At 64.3% G+C, this 15,237-nt stretch overlaps 4 protein-coding genes across 7 annotated transcripts in view; 1 reads left to right on the top strand and 3 right to left on the bottom strand.

The window, feature by feature from the left end:
• Positions 1 to 286, bottom strand: part of SQSTM1 (sequestosome 1) — a 29,208-nt gene extending 28,922 nt beyond the window's left edge. Inside the window, exon 1 of one of the 2 annotated variants that reach the window (XM_063604348.1) lies at positions 127 to 286. The gene's annotated coding sequence lies outside the window, so the exon portion shown is untranslated. Of the gene's footprint in view, positions 1 to 98 lie in introns of both variants that reach the window. The other variant, XM_063604345.1, reaches the window with a different exon arrangement.
• Positions 69 to 9,106, top strand: MGAT4B (alpha-1,3-mannosyl-glycoprotein 4-beta-N-acetylglucosaminyltransferase B). 3 transcript variants are annotated; one of them, XM_034961201.4, is made up of 15 exons: positions 69 to 203; positions 4,695 to 4,880; positions 4,971 to 5,111; positions 5,198 to 5,331; positions 5,712 to 5,758; positions 6,067 to 6,180; positions 6,405 to 6,480; positions 6,646 to 6,760; positions 7,080 to 7,210; positions 7,406 to 7,513; positions 7,595 to 7,788; positions 8,125 to 8,203; positions 8,282 to 8,369; positions 8,439 to 8,551; positions 8,648 to 9,106. In XM_034961201.4, exons 1-15 carry the CDS (start codon positions 107 to 109, stop codon positions 8,669 to 8,671), a joined length of 1,647 nt encoding a protein of 548 aa, XP_034817092.1. In that variant the 5' UTR covers positions 69 to 106; the 3' UTR covers positions 8,672 to 9,106. The 3 variants fall into 3 exon arrangements, with proteins under 3 accessions (XP_034817092.1, XP_063460412.1, XP_034817091.1); XM_063604342.1 differs by having other exon boundaries at positions 8,439 to 9,106; XM_034961200.3 differs by lacking the exon at positions 69 to 203 and having other exon boundaries at positions 4,503 to 4,880.
• A 1,099-nt stretch (positions 9,107 to 10,205) lies between these two features.
• On the bottom strand, positions 10,206 to 14,665 carry LTC4S (leukotriene C4 synthase). The gene is made up of 6 exons (XM_034961211.1): positions 14,527 to 14,665; positions 12,668 to 12,932; positions 11,136 to 11,235; positions 10,963 to 11,033; positions 10,797 to 10,878; positions 10,206 to 10,456 (listed from the first exon to the last, which is right to left on the bottom strand). The coding sequence occupies exons 1-6, from the start codon at positions 14,530 to 14,532 to the stop codon at positions 10,315 to 10,317; spliced, it is 666 nt and encodes a 221-aa protein (XP_034817102.1). The 5' UTR covers positions 14,533 to 14,665; the 3' UTR covers positions 10,206 to 10,314.
• Positions 13,027 to 14,627, bottom strand: LOC112439826 (uncharacterized). The gene has a single exon (XM_034961212.3). It carries the CDS (start codon positions 14,625 to 14,627, stop codon positions 13,992 to 13,994), a length of 636 nt encoding a protein of 211 aa, XP_034817103.1. The 3' UTR covers positions 13,027 to 13,991.
• Positions 14,666 to 15,237: the final 572 nt, after the last annotated feature.

The raw sequence follows: 15,237 nt of genomic DNA, 5'->3' as shown, positions 1-15,237 counted from the left end.
CCGGGGCCGGGGCCCCTGCCGCCGCCTTCCGACCCCTGCGCCCCGGCCCCGGTCCCCCGGGCCATGCAGCCTCGGCCCCGCGGGCGCCCGCCGCGCACCCGAGGAGATGAGGCTCCGCAATGGCACCTTCCTGACGCTGCTGCTCTTCTGCCTGTGCGCCTTCCTGTCGCTGTCCTGGTACGCGGCACTCAGCGGCCAGAAAGGTGAGCGCGACCCCCGCCCGGCCCGCACCTGGCGCACCTGGGCGTCGGCGGCGGGAGCGGGCCCGGCGGTGGCCGCGGAAGGCGGCCGGAAGCCGACGCAGGCGCCCCTTCCCCGCCCGGGCGGCGCGGAGGACGCCCCTCCCACCCTCCCCCACTTGTTTGCTGCTGGAGCCGCGGCGTTCTCCTCGGGCCCGGACTCCGCGGGCGCAGCTGTCCCGACGCTGAGCTGGGGACCCGTGGGGTTCTCGGAGAGGGGCAGAGACCCAAGGTCACAGAGGTCCCGGAACGCCAGCCACAGCCACCTGGGCAGGAGCTGGGGCGGCGTGAGGGACACAGGCGCGAGGGCACCCCCCCACCCTGCTGCCTGCTGCCCCGCGCCGGCCTGGGCGACCCCGGCGTGACACCCGGTCCTGGGACTCCCTTCGGCGCCCAGAACGCGTCGGCAGCATCCGGCCTGTGGGAGGGAGGGAGGGAGGGAGGCGTCCTGAGCCAGCCCGGCCCCTGCTGCCCTGCGCTCCCGTGCGGCCCCAGCCCGTCCTCCGCACCCCGAGCTTCCCGGGCTGGCCCCCGCCCTCCGCGTCCGCCCAGCGCTCTTGCAGGCGGAGGGTGCGGACCGATCCCCCCGCGCCGTCCCCGCTGGCCGGTCTTGGCGATGGTGGGGCCGAGTAGGGCCTGAGCCCTCGGAGGCGCTCTTCCCGCGGCCTGGAGGTTCCGGGAGAGTGGCCTCCTGCTTGCCTGCCTGCTGGAGGCCTAAGCGGGCTGAGTCCAGCTGCCCCTCGGCCTCCGCGCCACCTGCTTCCCTGTTTCCCTGTCCCGGAGCGCCATCCCAGAGAGGCTGCGGAGGAGGGCGAGGGGACCTGGACCCTTCCGGACCCTCCGAGCTCCATCTACCCACGCCGAGCTCTGCCAGCACACCCGCCTGCCGCACTTGTTCTGTCAGAGCAGAGGCCTGGGCTGGCCTTGGGGCTCCAGGGCCAGAGAGGCATCACCCAGGGACTCTGCGGGGAGCCTGCCTGACACGGGAGGGATGGCTGGGCAGAGGCCGTGCTGGCGGGGTATATTATCAAGGGCAGGCATGGCTGGGGCAGAATTCTCTGTAGGTAGGGTGTGTCACCTGGGGAAGGACATTCTGGGTCCTTGGCAGGGTGACTATAAAAGCACACTGGCATGAAGGCCTAGGTGGGGCCGTATCTGAAGGGCTGGGGCACGCTCTTTGAGTCGTGGGTAGAGCCGTGAGCCCTTGCCCTTTGTCCTGAGCCAGTGTGTGCCTCCCGCAGCAGCCACATGCCCGCGGATTGATGTCAGGAGCCACCTCTGCAAGCCTGGCTTATCACAGGGAGCCAGGCTCCAGGACAGCAGAGTGAGGGAGAGGCACTGGCTCCATGGCACCCACTGTGTCTGGGGGGCATCCAGGAGGCTGGCTCTCTGAGGGCCTGGGGAACAGGAGAGCAAAGAAGGGGAGCACTTAGATTCAGGAGCCCAGCCCCTAGGGGATAGAAGCCTAAGGATCCTGTGAGGTATGAGTATGGGGTGACTTAGGCCTCCCTTGTCGAGGGGCTGTCACTGTTTCTGTGGTGACCCAGTAGTACCAGGTCTTTGGAGGCCTCAAGAGAAGCTGGGAATCTGGGCTCTTATGTGAACCCATCTCGTTGTCACATGTAGAAAATCTGTCTTAAACCCCTGGTGAAACCAGACGTAGCCAGTCTGAGGCCAGATTGGAACCTGGCCTCCACTTTGCAGCCAGCGGGGGTCCAGGAACTTGAGGGAAGGACCCAGGAAGTGGAATCTGCAGGGAAGGAAGGAGGTGGGCAGGGAACCAGAGAGGAAGGACAGCAGGTGTGGGCATCATCCTGGAAACGCAAGGTCAAGCCCAGGACGGCCTCTTAGACCAACGCAAAATGGACCCTGGAGAAGGGTTTGGGGCCCAATTTCTTATCTAGCCCGTGCAGCAGCTCTGCCAGCGCTCAAACTGTGGCCCTCGGTCAAGCACCTGCTGAGGATCTGCCCAGGGAGGCAGACCCTTGGGGGCAGCCCAGGGTCTCAGCCATGCAGCGCTCCCAGCCTTCAGGCTGTCCGCCTCCCCAGGCCTGGACTTCAGCAATGATGGACACCCTCCTTGAGTCCTAGGAGGTTGCAGGGTCTGGAGAGGAGGCAGACACCTGCCACACACATGCATGGTGACAGCAGACCGTTAACAGGCCTGATATCTGCCTATGCCCCTCTGAGCCTGTCCCTTTTCCCTGAGTACAGGGCACAAAGGTTGTGCCCCAGCTTGGCTCTTTAATCTTTCCCCAACCAAGAGGGAAGCAGGGGGAACTGTGGTTTGTGGGCCCCAAGGTGTCCTAATGACTCGCCTCTAGGGGAGGGTGACACAGCCTCCAGGCCTCATTGCTGCTGCTCTTAACAACGTGGTCCTGAGGCAAGAAGGTGTGGCAGGGGCTCCCAGGCTGGTCCCTCTCCTCACCTGAGCTGCCTCCCCAGCTCCCGAAGGTTATAGGGTGCCAGCATGGCTTGGCAGAGCTCTGGCATAGGGCCTGGCCCATGGGGAGGCAGTCACAGAGTTGGACCCACAGTCAGAGAAGCTGAGGGCAAGGCGGGTGGAGGAGCTGGCAGGCGGGGGAGGCTGCCCAGGGCCAGGGCCTGCAGTGTGTAGGGAAATGACAGAAGGGTTGGTGTGGGCGGGAGCCCGTGGGGCCCTTTATCTCCTGGTAAACAGGACCCGGGGGAGAGGGGAGGCCCCTAGGAAGGAAGCCAGGGTAAGGCGCAGGCTGTTGCCAGGGTGATTCAGGCAGCATCACCCACCACTGCCCACCCAGCCTGTCCATCTGAGGCAGTCGTGTGGGACAGAGAAAGCCAGGGTGGGGCTCGGGGGTGGGGGTGGGCAGTGGCTGTAAGTAGGCAAGCGGGGACTGGCATCTAGGCAGGAGGGAGGCGCACCTGCAGGTGCAGGTGTTCTGAACCCATTCCTGATGGCTCTGTAGGCCTCTGCACCTCCAGTCCCATCCCTGTGGGCGACCGCTGCCTACACCTGGTGTCACCCAGCAATGGGTGAGCCCTGGGGGTAGCCAGCTCTGCATTCAAGGGGTTAGGTTTCCAGGGTAACCCAGCCCCTGAGCCCAGCGTGGAGCCTGGCAGAGCCGGTAATCTGACTCCCCTTTCCCTCCCGCCAGGGGCTGTCCAGAGGCTCCGCTTTGCCTCAGCCTTTAGCCCCAGAGAGGCAGGGTGTGGAGGGTGGGGGCTGGCTTCTTGGGTAAGAGATGCCTCAGGGAAGATCTACCTGGCTCCCTGCTCCTTAAACCTTTCCCTCCTGCCCAGGTCCACCCCTTCCTCTTCCCTGGTCACTTGGCACTTCGACCTCCTGCCCGTTTCGGAAAGGGGCGTGCCCTGAGGTGACTGAACTTTGCCTGATCATGACCTTGATCATGCACAGGGCTGCTGGTGGGGTGAGGCCATCCCACGCAACTCTGGGGTCTGTGAAGCCACCAAGGATCAAGGAATGGAAGAGCTGCCTGAGTGTAGAGGGAGTTCGGTCAGGCTTCTTAAACTTGGAGACTTGGAAACAGAAGGCCTTGTAGGCCACATAGGTTTTCAGAGACTCGCCTGGCAGAGGCCTGGAGCGTCCTGCTGCGTGGACTGTGAGCACCGAGCCACCAGGAGGTTGTTGATCTCATTCTTGCTCACTGGTCCCTGCCAGACTGGTGGTGCCTCTCTGCTGTCGGGCAGCCCCACCTGTGTGCTGCCCCATCCACCTACAGCCCTCATGCCTGGGCCCAGCTGGAGGTTCTGACAGGGGCCCCCTGGGGTGGCATGCGGACCCTTCAGGGTGCCCCAGGCGCAGCACAGGTCTCCAGAGACACAGGCACCAGGGCGTTCAGAGCTAGTCCCCTCGCTGCTGTTGACTGTCCTTGAGCAGCCCCAGGGCCGGTTTCTCAACCTCATTTGCTCACCTGAGCAATGAAGTGAGGTGGGCTCCTGGAACTGCAGCAGCCACCCCCCGGGGCCATCGTGAGGCTAAGAATCCAATGCAGGGTGAGCAACCAGCGACCGCTACAAGGACAGTGAAGAGCTAGCACCAGGACCTTGGGTAGCCCACCCCCTGGAAGGAGCGTGTGCTGCAAAAAGCAAGAGTGGGCTTTGGAGGCCAACGGACGGAGCGGATTCGGTCTGAGGCTGTTCCAGCCCTTGCTTAGGATCCACCTACCTAGGTCTGGAAATCGTATTTCCACTTCAGATGCCTCCTCAGAGGATAAAATAACCCCCGGTAGGGGAGAGTACTGGACGAGGGCTAATTCCCCTGGTTTTCTCCCCACGAGCATTAGTGTCAGTGTAATTTTAGAGTGACCCCAGCTATGTCACGTGTGGCAGGCACAAGAACAGATGTAAATGAGCTATTGCAGAGGTGGACACCCAGATGTGTGCGCTGGCACACTGGAGGGGCCCGTAGGGTGGCTCTAGACTGCCCCCTCGTGACGGCTTGCCTACCCCCTGCAGGCGACGTTGTGGACGTTTACCAGCGGGAGTTCCTGGCGCTGCGCGATCGGTTGCACGCAGCTGAGCAGGAGAGCCTCAAGCGCTCCAAGGAGCTCAACCTGGTGCTGGACGAGATCAAGAGGGCCGTGTCAGAAAGGCAGGCGCTGCGAGACGGAGACGGCAATCGCACCTGGGGCCGCCTAACAGGTGAGGTCTGGGGCGGGCGGGGGAAAAGGCGGGGGCGGGCTGGTTGTTAGGTTCCCTGGTCTCAGTCCCGATCCTTCCCGACCCACCCAGAGGACCCCCGATTGAAGCCGTGGAACGGCTCACACCGGCACGTGCTGCACCTGCCCACCGTCTTCCATCACCTGCCACACCTGCTGGCCAAGGAGAGCAGTCTGCAGCCCGCGGTGCGCGTGGGCCAGGGCCGCACCGGAGGTATGGGCGCAGACAGGGAGGAGCACGGGGTGGGGGGACGGGTGGCCCCCGCGCCCTTTCCAGCGTCGGGCCTCCGTCCCCCATAGTGTCGGTGGTGATGGGCATCCCGAGCGTGCGGCGCGAGGTGCACTCGTACCTGACTGACACTCTGCACTCGCTCATCTCCGAGCTGAGCCCGCAGGAGAAGGAGGACTCGGTCATCGTGGTGCTGATCGCCGAGGCGAGTGAGCCGGGACGCAGGGTTGGGGGACATTCAGAGGAGCCCCCGCGGTGCAGAACTGACAGCAGGAACCATTCCGAGGAGAAAGCTGTCGGAAGTTCAGTTGCTAGTTTCATTCGCAAATGCTCCGAGATAGAAAGTTGAAAGGGCTTTCTGGCATCCTCTACCCCTACCCACCGCCCCCGCCACCCCCCAGTCCTTGGCCATGCGAGTCCCAAAGGGAAAGGGCTGTCTCTGGGGGCCCCCTTACTCCGCCCTCAGCACAGCAGGCTCACTCCCTCCACGTGGGGGGCATCTGAAGCCTGTGCCCCTTCTCCAAGCCCTTCCAGGGCTTTTGGGGCAGCAGCAGGGCTAAGGGAGGGTGCTTGGTCTCCCCACAGACTGACTCACAGTACACTTCGGCAGTGACAGAGAACATCAAGGCCTTGTGAGTACTGGCGACCCCAGAGAGCTGGTGGCGGGAGAGCTCTGTGCGGGGTGTTGTGCTGGCAGGTTCCTGCCTCCCCACGAGATAGTGCCTTTCCTATCTCGTGGGGAGGCAGGGACCTGGTGGGGGAGGGGTGGGTGTGCAGAAGTGGCCCAGCCCCTCTGGAGCTCTGCTACCTCAGTTGGCTGGGTGTAGGGGGTGGTGGGGGCTGGCACTGGGTGAGCCTCAAGAGAGAGCCACAGTCTGGTGGGCTCGGCCCCTCTCAGCCCCTGGAGGCTGCATACGGACTGGGCCTTCCCGTCCCCCAGGTTCCCCACGGAGATCCATTCTGGGCTCCTAGAGGTCATCTCACCCTCCCCCCACTTCTACCCTGACTTCTCCCGCCTCCGAGAGTCCTTTGGGGACCCCAAGGAGAGAGTCAGGTACTAGTTACTCCCCCATACCCTCAGCAACCCGCCCACCTGTGCTGAGAACCCACCTCCTGGTGTTTGAGTCCAGGGTGTTTCCCTGCAGTGCCCTGAATTCTCCATGGGAGGACCCGTGCATGGGGGTGGGGGGACAGAAGCTGCCCACCCAGCGGCTTCTCTGCGGAGCCACAATGAAGGTGGAGGGGTCTGAACTTCTGAGGCCCCGCCCCGGCCCACAGGTGGAGGACCAAACAGAACCTCGATTACTGCTTCCTCATGATGTACGCGCAGTCCAAAGGCATCTACTACGTGCAGGTCAGCCCGAAGCCCTGCGCTGCCCTGCCCTGCGCCGCCCTGCCCTGCCCTGCGCCGCCCTGCCCTGCCCTGCGCCGCCCTGCCCTGCACCGCCCTGCCCTGCGATGGGTCTGGTCCGTCTCGGTGCCCTTCCTGAGCCCCAGCCCCTCTCTGCTCACCCCGCAGCTGGAGGATGACATCGTGGCCAAGCCCAACTACCTGAGCACCATGAAGAACTTTGCACTGCAGCAGCCTTCAGAGGACTGGATGATCCTGGAGTTCTCCCAGCTGGGCTTCATTGGTGTGCCCCTCCCCTTACCTGACGGTGCCTTTCAGTCCCACCTGCCTCTGCCATCCTGTCTCCCAGTCCCACTGTGTCCACTGTGAGCCTTTGCCCAGGTGGGCCCTGCCTGGTGTGCGTGCTACAGCCCCACCTGGCCTGTTCTCATTGCCTGTGCATCAGACATGTCTGCCCTCATCACCTGTCTGCCCCCCTGCCCCGTTATGCCCACACCTGCCTGAAGCCTGCCCCTGGGTTTGCTGTGGGACTCTCGGGGGCCGCTGCAGGGAGAAAGGAAGTAGGCGGAGCAGCACTGCTCACTCAGGCCCCTCCCCACCAGGTAAGATGTTCAAGTCGCTGGACCTGAGCCTGATTGTAGAGTTCATCCTCATGTTCTACCGGGACAAGCCCATCGACTGGCTCCTGGACCATATTCTGTGGGTGAAAGTCTGCAACCCCGAGAAGGATGCGGTGAGCAAGAGCTGGCGGGACTGGCAGGGGCAGGGCCAAGGGGCAGGCAGCCTCCACCCCAAACTGTGTCCCTGTCCTTGCATCTGCTCACATAGAGCACTGTCAGCTGTGGGAGGGCCCTGGTAGCCCCCAGGAGAGGCCGTGTTGAGGAAGGAGGGCTAAGCCGAGCCCTGGGGTGTTGCCCACCCTCCACAGAAGCACTGTGACCGGCAGAAGGCCAACCTGCGGATCCGCTTCAAACCGTCCCTCTTCCAGCACGTGGGCACTCACTCCTCGCTGGCTGGCAAGATCCAGAAACTGAAGGTGGGCTGCACTGCACGCTCTCCCTAGGCCGGGATCAAGGTCGGGGCCCACGCCATCACTGCCGTCCCTCCTCTGCTGCAGGACAAAGACTTTGGAAAGCAGGCGCTGCGGAAGGAGCACGTGAACCCGCCAGCAGAGGTGAGCACGAGCCTGAAGACATACCAGCACTTCACCCTGGAGAAAGCCTACCTGCACGAGGACTTCTTCTGGGCCTTCACCCCTGCCGCGGGGGACTTCATCCGCTTCCGCTTCTTCCAGCCTCTAAGACTGGAGCGGTCAGTGCCAGCACTGTGGGTCTGCGATGCGGGCGGGGCTGGGTGGCCACCAGGGTGTAGGCTTCGCCGGCAAATTATCCTCACATTCTTCAGTTTCCTCATCTGAAGTGGGCCTTGTAATGGTAGCTACCTTGTGAGGACTAAGTCAGGCAGCCCCTAGGAGCTCAGGGATGTTTCCTGTCACCATCCTCCCAGAGGAAGGCCCTGGTCTCTTTGCACAGCCTGACAGCTGCCTGGGGGGCCCCCCTGGCGCAGGCCTGGCCTTTCTCTGCTGGGCCCTGGGTGCCGTGCTGGAACGCTGCCCCTGCAGCAGCTCACAGGCCTGCCTGGCTGCAGGTTCTTCTTCCGCAGTGGGAACATCGAGCACCCGGAGGACAAGCTCTTCAACACGTCTGTGGAGGTGCTGCCCTTCGACGTAAGTTCGGTAGGTGTGGTGTGCACTGAAGCCGGGCCTCCTGTGGCCACCTGCTTCAGCCCTTGATTCTGCCCCCAGAACCCTCAGTCAGACAAGGAGGCCCTGCAGGAGGGCCGCACCGCCACCCTCCAGTACCCTCGGAGCCCCGACGGCTACCTCCAGATCGGTGGGTAGGGTTTGGGGGAGAGCGTGGGCTGGGGTTCGGGGACACCCTCTCAGCGCTGCCCTCCCCCAGGCTCCTTCTACAAGGGAGTGGCAGAGGGAGAGGTGGACCCAGCCTTCGGCCCTTTGGAAGCACTGCGCCTCTCGATCCAGACGGACTCCCCTGTGTGGGTGATTCTGAGCGAGGTGAGGCTGGGCAGGGCCAGGCCAGGCACGGGGAGGAGCCAGGGAGACCCTGGCGGAGCTCAGAGGCCCTGCTGACCCTGGGACCGGCTCTTCCAGATCTTCCTGAAAAAGGCCGACTAAGCTGTGGGCTTCTGAGGGTACCCTGTGGCCAGCCCTGAAGCCCACGTTTCTGGGGGTGTCGTCACTGCCGTCCCCGGAGGGCCAGATACGGCCCCGCCCGAAGGGTTCTGCCTGGCGTCGGGCTTGGGCCGGCCTGGGGTCCGCCGCTGGCCCGGAGGCCCTAGGAGCTGGTGCTGCCCCCGCCCGCCGGGCCGCGGAGGAGGCAGGCGGCCCCCACACTGTGCCTGAGGCCCGGAACCGTTCGCACCCAGCCTGCCCCAGTCAGGCCGTTTTAGAAGAGCTTTTACTTGGGCGCCCGCCGTCTCTGGCGCGAACACTGGAATGCATATACTACTTTATGTGCTGTGTTTTTTATTCTTGGATACATTTGATTTTTTCACGTAAGTCCACATATACTTCTATAAGAGCGTGACTTGTAATAAAGGGTTAATGAAGTGTGTGCCTCAAATGTGAGCGCCCTGGGCATCTCCCTCTGCCCCTGCGGTTGGCTTCATTTGGTCTGTGCCCCAACATGCCAACTAAGCCTGGCACTGGGCCTCCCCAGCCAGCATCAGCAGCGACCTTTCCCTGCTAAGTCAAGGAGCCAGCCTGGCCTGCAGGCGCGGGGTCCAGCCCCTGGCTGTGCAGCTGCAGTGCCACCTCGGCGCCAGCGTACCCCCCTTCCTAGGATCAGGCCGCAAAGTCTGTCACTGGTGAAACCAGCTCAGAATCTGGGACCACAATGCCTATAGCAGGTCCCCCGAATGTCTCCCCCATGTCCAAGGCCTGCAATGAGGCCTTCCCTTAGCTCCTCAAGCTGAAGGCGTTTCCCAGCCTCCTTGTTCCCCTCCGTGTGTCTCAGCTTGGTCCTCATCCTGGGTCCCCGACACTCCTCTGGCACATTAGGGTCTCCCGCTCACCTCAGGGCCTTTGCACACACCGTTGCCCCTGCTTGGAAAGCTCTCCTTTCTCCGTTTCTCCTGCATACTTGGCTAAAAGTCACTTCTTTGTTTCTGTGGGCCTCCCCTGGATCCCCAAGGCTTCTGGGCATTTCCTTGAGACCGCCTGTCACTGACTCACTTCGTTCCCATGGTGCCCGCAGCTCTGCGGACCTCGGAGGGCTGCCCTGAACACCTACAGTTAACGAGGGGGATCCAGTGCTGACCAAAAGAAAAACCCCTGCCCTCACCTGGGGAGAGAGCCACAGGCTCTATCTAGTGTCAGCTGTGAAGGCCAGGGGACGAGGGACTGGGGCGGCTGAGAGTCAGGAGAGGGAAGGCCCCTGAGGAGGGGGACCGGTGAGGAGACCGCTGAGCGCTAGGAGGGTGAACCCCGGCAGGACTGGGCGGCCTTGTGACCCCGAGGCTGAGTAGGGAGTGGGGTAGGAGGTGAAGACCGGATCCAGTCCCGCCCCAGGGGGAGGACCCGTTCCGTCGCAGCCACTCTCACGCCGCCACTAGGAAGCCCGCCGGGCTGCCCGGACTTGGGCTGGGCCCCTCCAGGCTCCGTAGCCCGCGGTGCGCCACCCCCGCGGACCCAGAGAACGCAGCCCGGGTCTCGGTCACTAGAACTTTAATGATAGAGACTAGGATGCGGAAGCGAGCGCCCCTCCCCGGGGCAGCTGGCTCTTCTTTCCCGGCTCCGTCGGCCCGGGGGCCTTGGTCTCAGGCCCACGGCAGCAGCGTCCGGAGCCGTCCGAGGAGCGCGGCGCGCAGCGCGGCCGGGAGGAAGTGGGCGAGCAGGCCGAGCGCAGCCAGCGCCACCAGCAGCCAGAGGGCGCGCGCGCTCGCGTACAGGGGTGCCAGCCTGCGGGCGGCGGTCAGCGGGGAGGTGGCGCGAGGAGGCCCGCTTCTTCCCCGCCGCAACCCCGGCCCCACGGGGACTTCCTCTGGCCGCCGCCAGGGCTCGCCCACCGAATCCCCAAAGGCGCTGGGCTCCGGCCCGTCGCCCGCCCCCAGCTTCGGTCCCGCTCCCCAGGAGCCCCGCCCGCCCGCGATCTTTCCCCGGCCCCGGCCCGCTCCCCGCCCGGCCCCGGCCCGCTCCCCGCCCGGCCCCGGCCCGCTCCCCGCCCGGCCCCGGCCCGCTCCCCGCCCGGCCCCGGCCCGCTCCCCGCCCGGCCCCGGCCCGCTCCCCGCCCGGCCCTCACCTGAGCTGCGCGGAGCGCGCGTAGCCCTGGAAGTAGCGGAGGCGCGCGAACAGGTAGAGCAGGCCGCACAGGGCCGCCGCCCCTGCGAGAGGTACGCACGGGCCTGGTGAGCGCCCTGCGCGGGTCCCGGGGGTCCAGCGCGTGCGCCCCTGCCCCACACCCCGACCTTCATGAAAGAAGATGCCGGCGACCCAGAGCGTGGCGAGGAACAGCGGGAAGTACTCGCTGCAGTTCACCCTGCGGTGGGCGGGTGGGATGAGCGCGCCGGCCGGGATGGTCCTGCGACCCGGACCCGCCTGGGGCTCGCTCCCCGCCCCGCGCCCTCCCGCCGCGCCTCACTGGGCTCGGTAGACGCGCTCGAACTCGGGTGGGCCGGTGGTGAGCGGCGGCGACACGCGGAAGGCCCTGCGCGCCGAGATCACCTGCAGGGAGAAGTAGGCTGGGGGAGGAGGGGGAGCGGGAGTCAGGTCTGGACACCCGAAGCCCCAGAGATGGGAGTGGGAGGGATCCTGCAATCTGGCCCTTCACTTGGCCGTGTCCTCTCCTCCCTAAGGCGGAACCCCGCCCCCTCCCCGCCCGAGGAGACCTCTCGTCTCACCCATCCCTGGCCTGCCCTGTGTCCCTGACATTCAGCGAGGAGGGCAGGGCTGAAGCCTGGGGCGCAGAGAGGCCCTGTCCCAACCTGTGAGTGTATGGGGGAGGGTGAGTGATTCAGGCACAGGGACACCTGCTCCGCGAGAGAGACTACTTGAGTCCTTGTTTCTGAATCATTTCACTCGCAAAACACAGGCAAATGCAGCTTTCAGGTCCCTGGCCAGGAAGTGCCTCGGGAGTCTGAGGGCAGAGCTGGCTGCATCCTCCCAGGTGCAAGGAAGCACACTCCCTGTAGCTAACAGTCCCTGGTCACCCACCTACCAGTGCCCACCAGCAGGGCCCTCTGACCTTGCCTCAGGCCGGGATCACTAAAGCCTGCGTCCCTGTGCCTCCAAACCTCAGTTTCTCTGTTCCTGCATTCCGGTCCCAGGCCTAAATCTGACAGACACCTTCTCTCCTGCTCCCAGGAGGTTGCAGCTGGGACTCTCCTAGCCTAACCCCAGGACCCCAGGGCTGGGGTAGTTGCACAGGGTGGGCTGGCCCTAAAGTTTCTCTGTGGGCAGGAGCCCTTCCCTTGGTCAGGTGAGGCCAGGCCAGACCACACACAGACCAGTGCTGGCTGTGCGCTCCCTCCCCAGACCTCCCGTCGGACCATCTCCCCCTGAGTCCTGCAGCCCTGGCACCTTTGGTTCTGGGCCCTCTGCAGATGGGTGTCACAGGGTGGCCATCCAGCTCAGTGCAGGAGCAGCTGGAGGTCAGGCTGGCCTGTCTGTTCAGCCCCTTCAGAGCCCCCTCCCCAGGCTGTGCCTTATCCTAGCCCACACACTGTGGAGTAGTGGTGTCTCTTAGGTGGCAAGGATATCTGGCCTTTAGGGCCAGTCTGAGAAAGGCATTAAGCAGGCTCTTTTTAGGGGGCTGGAGGAAGGAGTCCCACCTCTACCCTGCTCCACATGGTCCCAGTATGGAGGTGCCTTTGAAGCAGAGCCAGGGAATGGGGGCCGCTTGCTGGGACACCCAGAGAGGGGACAGCTGGAAAGAGCAGAGATCAGCTTCCCCAAGCCCATGGCTATCCTACCATTTGTCCTGGCACCCTTGCCACCCCCAAGTCCTACAGCTCTCACAGCCGGGTGCCCCCCACATCCCTGAAAGTCCCCACCCTCTTCCAGCTTGGGCCTGGGCTGGAGTCCCCACCTCTGCCCTCCACCTGGGCCTAGGGGGCAGAGGGCAAGCTGTAGGGATCTAAGGCCCACCCTCTTCCTAGATAGGAACCAGCCCACCTTGCAGCAGGACTCCCAGGAGGGTGACAGCAGCCAGTAGAGCTACCTCGTCCTTCATGGTACCGTCGGCGTGGTGGCACGGGCTGTGTGTGAAGGCGAGCTGGGGAACGCTTAGCCCCGTCTGCTGCTCAGAGGTCGGCCCAGGAAAGGAAGAGCAGCCTCGGTGCTCTCCCCGCCCCATCTCAGTGGAGGGGGTGCACGGGGGTGTGACCATACCACACAGAGCCAGGGAGCCAGGCCAGGCCGGCAGGGAGGAAACCAAAGTCTGGGCAGGGGAGAGCAGCTAGCTGGAGACCGCCTCACCACTTCCTGCTTGTTCGTGCCCCTTCCTTGCCTAGTCCCGCGTGGCAGAGCCCAAGCTGTCCATCTGGGTCAGCTCCAGCTGTGGGTGTGCCCCCTGCTGCACCACCCCACTTTCTCCAGGGCCTTGCAGACCCCCACATCATGCTGGAGCCAGCCCCAGGCTCCCGGCTAACTCCTCCACCCACCTTATCTGTTCCCTGCCCCCATCCAGGCTGTTCCTGGCAACCCCTGCCAAACCCTCCTCTGCGGAAGCCCTTCCCAGTGCCTTTGGCTTCAGAATGGAGTCCCAGCGCCCCCCCCAGCCACACTGGGCCCCACAAGCTCTTTCTCCTTCAGGAAACCTCATGCCTGCCAGCCTTAGTCGTTGTAGGGGTTCCATGCACAAGGGCCACCCTGCCAGGAGGAAACCTGTCCAAGGCCCCCTGGGTGGCGGGAGGGTCAGCCCTTGTGGGCCATCCCTCTCCCAGGCCTCTCTTGGGCCTCCCACAACAGTCACCTGCCGTGTCTTTCTGCCCTGCAGCCCTCTTGCCTCAAGGTAACAACCCTCCACCACCTTCCTAGACGGCTGCCCTCCCCACACTCAGGCCCTGTGGTCTGGACAGTGCTGACTCCTGCCCCTTCCAGGCCTGTGAGATGGACACTGAGCCAAGGCTGACTCAAGATGGTGAGATGTAGTCCTGGAAACTTCCTTAGAACTTTGGGACAGGAAACTCGGAGTGGGGAGGGGGACTACGGCGGGCCACCCTGAGGACAGAGCCCACGCAGGGCCAGGTGGAGAGGAAAGGTGGCACCCGAGGACTCCTGTCTGGAGTTCTGGGTGTCTCCCTCGCCCCGCCTGGAGCACCCCCGGCCGCCCCCCTCGCCCTGCCTGGAGCGCCCCCGGCCGCCCCCCTCGCCCTGCCTGGAGCGCCCCCGGCCGCCCCCCTCACCCTGCCTGGAGTGCCCCTGGCCTCCGGCCTTCCCAGTTGTGCCTAACGGTCACTTCCTCTTTTGGCTTGAGTGGGTTTGCGGTGGCTTTTGGTCAGAAGTGGCAAAGTCCAGACTGACCCAGAAGCACGGGCAGGAGCTGGGGGAGGCCACAGGCCGTGCTGCAGGGGTCGGGCCGCATGGTTCTGCCCTCGCACCTGGTCCTTCCTTGCTGCCCCAAGCTCAGCTCCAGCCTGAGGCTCGGAGCCTGTCGGGCTCTCTCAGAATCCCTTCCTCCTCCTCTGGGTATCGCCCCTGCCCCCGGAAACCAGATATGCCCCAGCTGGGGGCTCTGTGAGCTCCTCCAGGGCAGGGGCCAGGGCTCAGGCCCGGCCCCTGCTTTAGACCAAGCTGTGACAGTCATCTTGGGGCTCAGTGATGGAGGACTGCCTCCTAGATCCCGGACACAGATGTAGTGCCAGGGAGCGATGGTGGCCGCGTCCTCAGACTCTGCCCACTCAGCCTCCTTCCTCCCTGAAACCTGCCCCACAGGGCCTGCCTGAAGGGTGGGATGCAGCCCACCACACAGGGGTTGACGCTGGTGCCAGTGGGCTGTGCCCAGGGTGTCTGTGTGCACCACGCATACATACCTGCATGCCCCTTGGTCAGTTGTCACACACCCATGTCTCTGTGCTTGTGGGTGTCCAAGTGTCTTCGTGAGTCCAGGCCCTCCTGTCAGCCAAGCTCTCATTTCCTCCAAGGCCTGAATGTCCTCCCGTCGGAGTTCACCCCCTCAGTCCACAGCAGGAAGCCAAAGCCTAACATCAGCAGCTTCTGAGGAAGTCCCTTGGCAGATGTGCAGGGCAGGGACCTGGGTCTTGGCCCCGAGAGCCCTCCCCGGGTCTCTTGGTTCCCACCTCCCTCCCTCTGAGCCTGCCCAGGCTGTCAGGGCCCTGCCTGGGCTCAAGCCAGCTCAAGCTGACAGGAGGGCCAGCCAAGCCCCCACCCCTGCTCGGGCCACCCAGCTTCCATCTTCCTGTCTAGCTCTGGAGGCACCAGCATCAGGAGGGAAGCGAAAGCTCCTCCCTGAGCCTCCACAGAGCCCTAAGGAGTCTCTGATGCCCACTCACCAGGACCTCTGGGCGGCAGAAAGGCCGGCAGAACCATTGCACAGAGAAGAAATCAGAACTTCTGTGGAGTGGATCATAGGCAGTGCACAACTCAGACCCTGAGCTTGAACAACAAAGTTTATTTAGAAATTATTTTATATTTGAGACAGGATCGTGCTCTGTTGCCCAGGCTGGAGTGGAGTGGATCATAGGCAGTGCACAACTCAGACCCTGAGCTTGAACAACAAAGTT

Source organism: Pan paniscus, chromosome 4 (genome assembly GCF_029289425.2).
Source record: "Pan paniscus chromosome 4, NHGRI_mPanPan1-v2.0_pri, whole genome shotgun sequence".
NCBI lineage: Eukaryota > Metazoa > Chordata > Mammalia > Primates > Hominidae > Pan > Pan paniscus.
The sequence above is the reverse complement of the archived record's forward strand: the minus strand, read 5'-3'. Positions and strand labels throughout refer to the sequence as shown.

Excerpts from the sequence above, each read along its gene's own strand:
- MGAT4B (XM_063604342.1), top strand. The coding sequence starts at position 107 with ATGAGGCTCCGCAATGGCACCTTCCTGACGCTGCTGCTCTTCTGCCTG. Across the intron at positions 204-4,694 it reads GGCACTCAGCGGCCAGAAAG|GCGACGTTGTGGACGTTTAC; the intron begins GTGAGCGCGACC and ends TACCCCCTGCAG. Across the intron at positions 6,181-6,404 it reads GACCCCAAGGAGAGAGTCAG|GTGGAGGACCAAACAGAACC; the intron begins GTACTAGTTACT and ends CCCGGCCCACAG.
- LTC4S (XM_034961211.1), bottom strand. Across the intron at positions 11,034-11,135 it reads GAGCGCGTCTACCGAGCCCA|GGTGAACTGCAGCGAGTACT; the intron begins GTGAGGCGCGGC and ends CGCCCACCGCAG. Across the intron at positions 10,457-10,796 it reads GCGCGCTCCGCGCAGCTCAG|GCTGGCACCCCTGTACGCGA; the intron begins GTGAGGGCCGGG and ends CGCCGCCCGCAG.
- LOC112439826 (XM_034961212.3), bottom strand. The coding sequence starts at position 14,627 with ATGAGAGCTTGGCTGACAGGAGGGCCTGGACTCACGAAGACACTTGGA.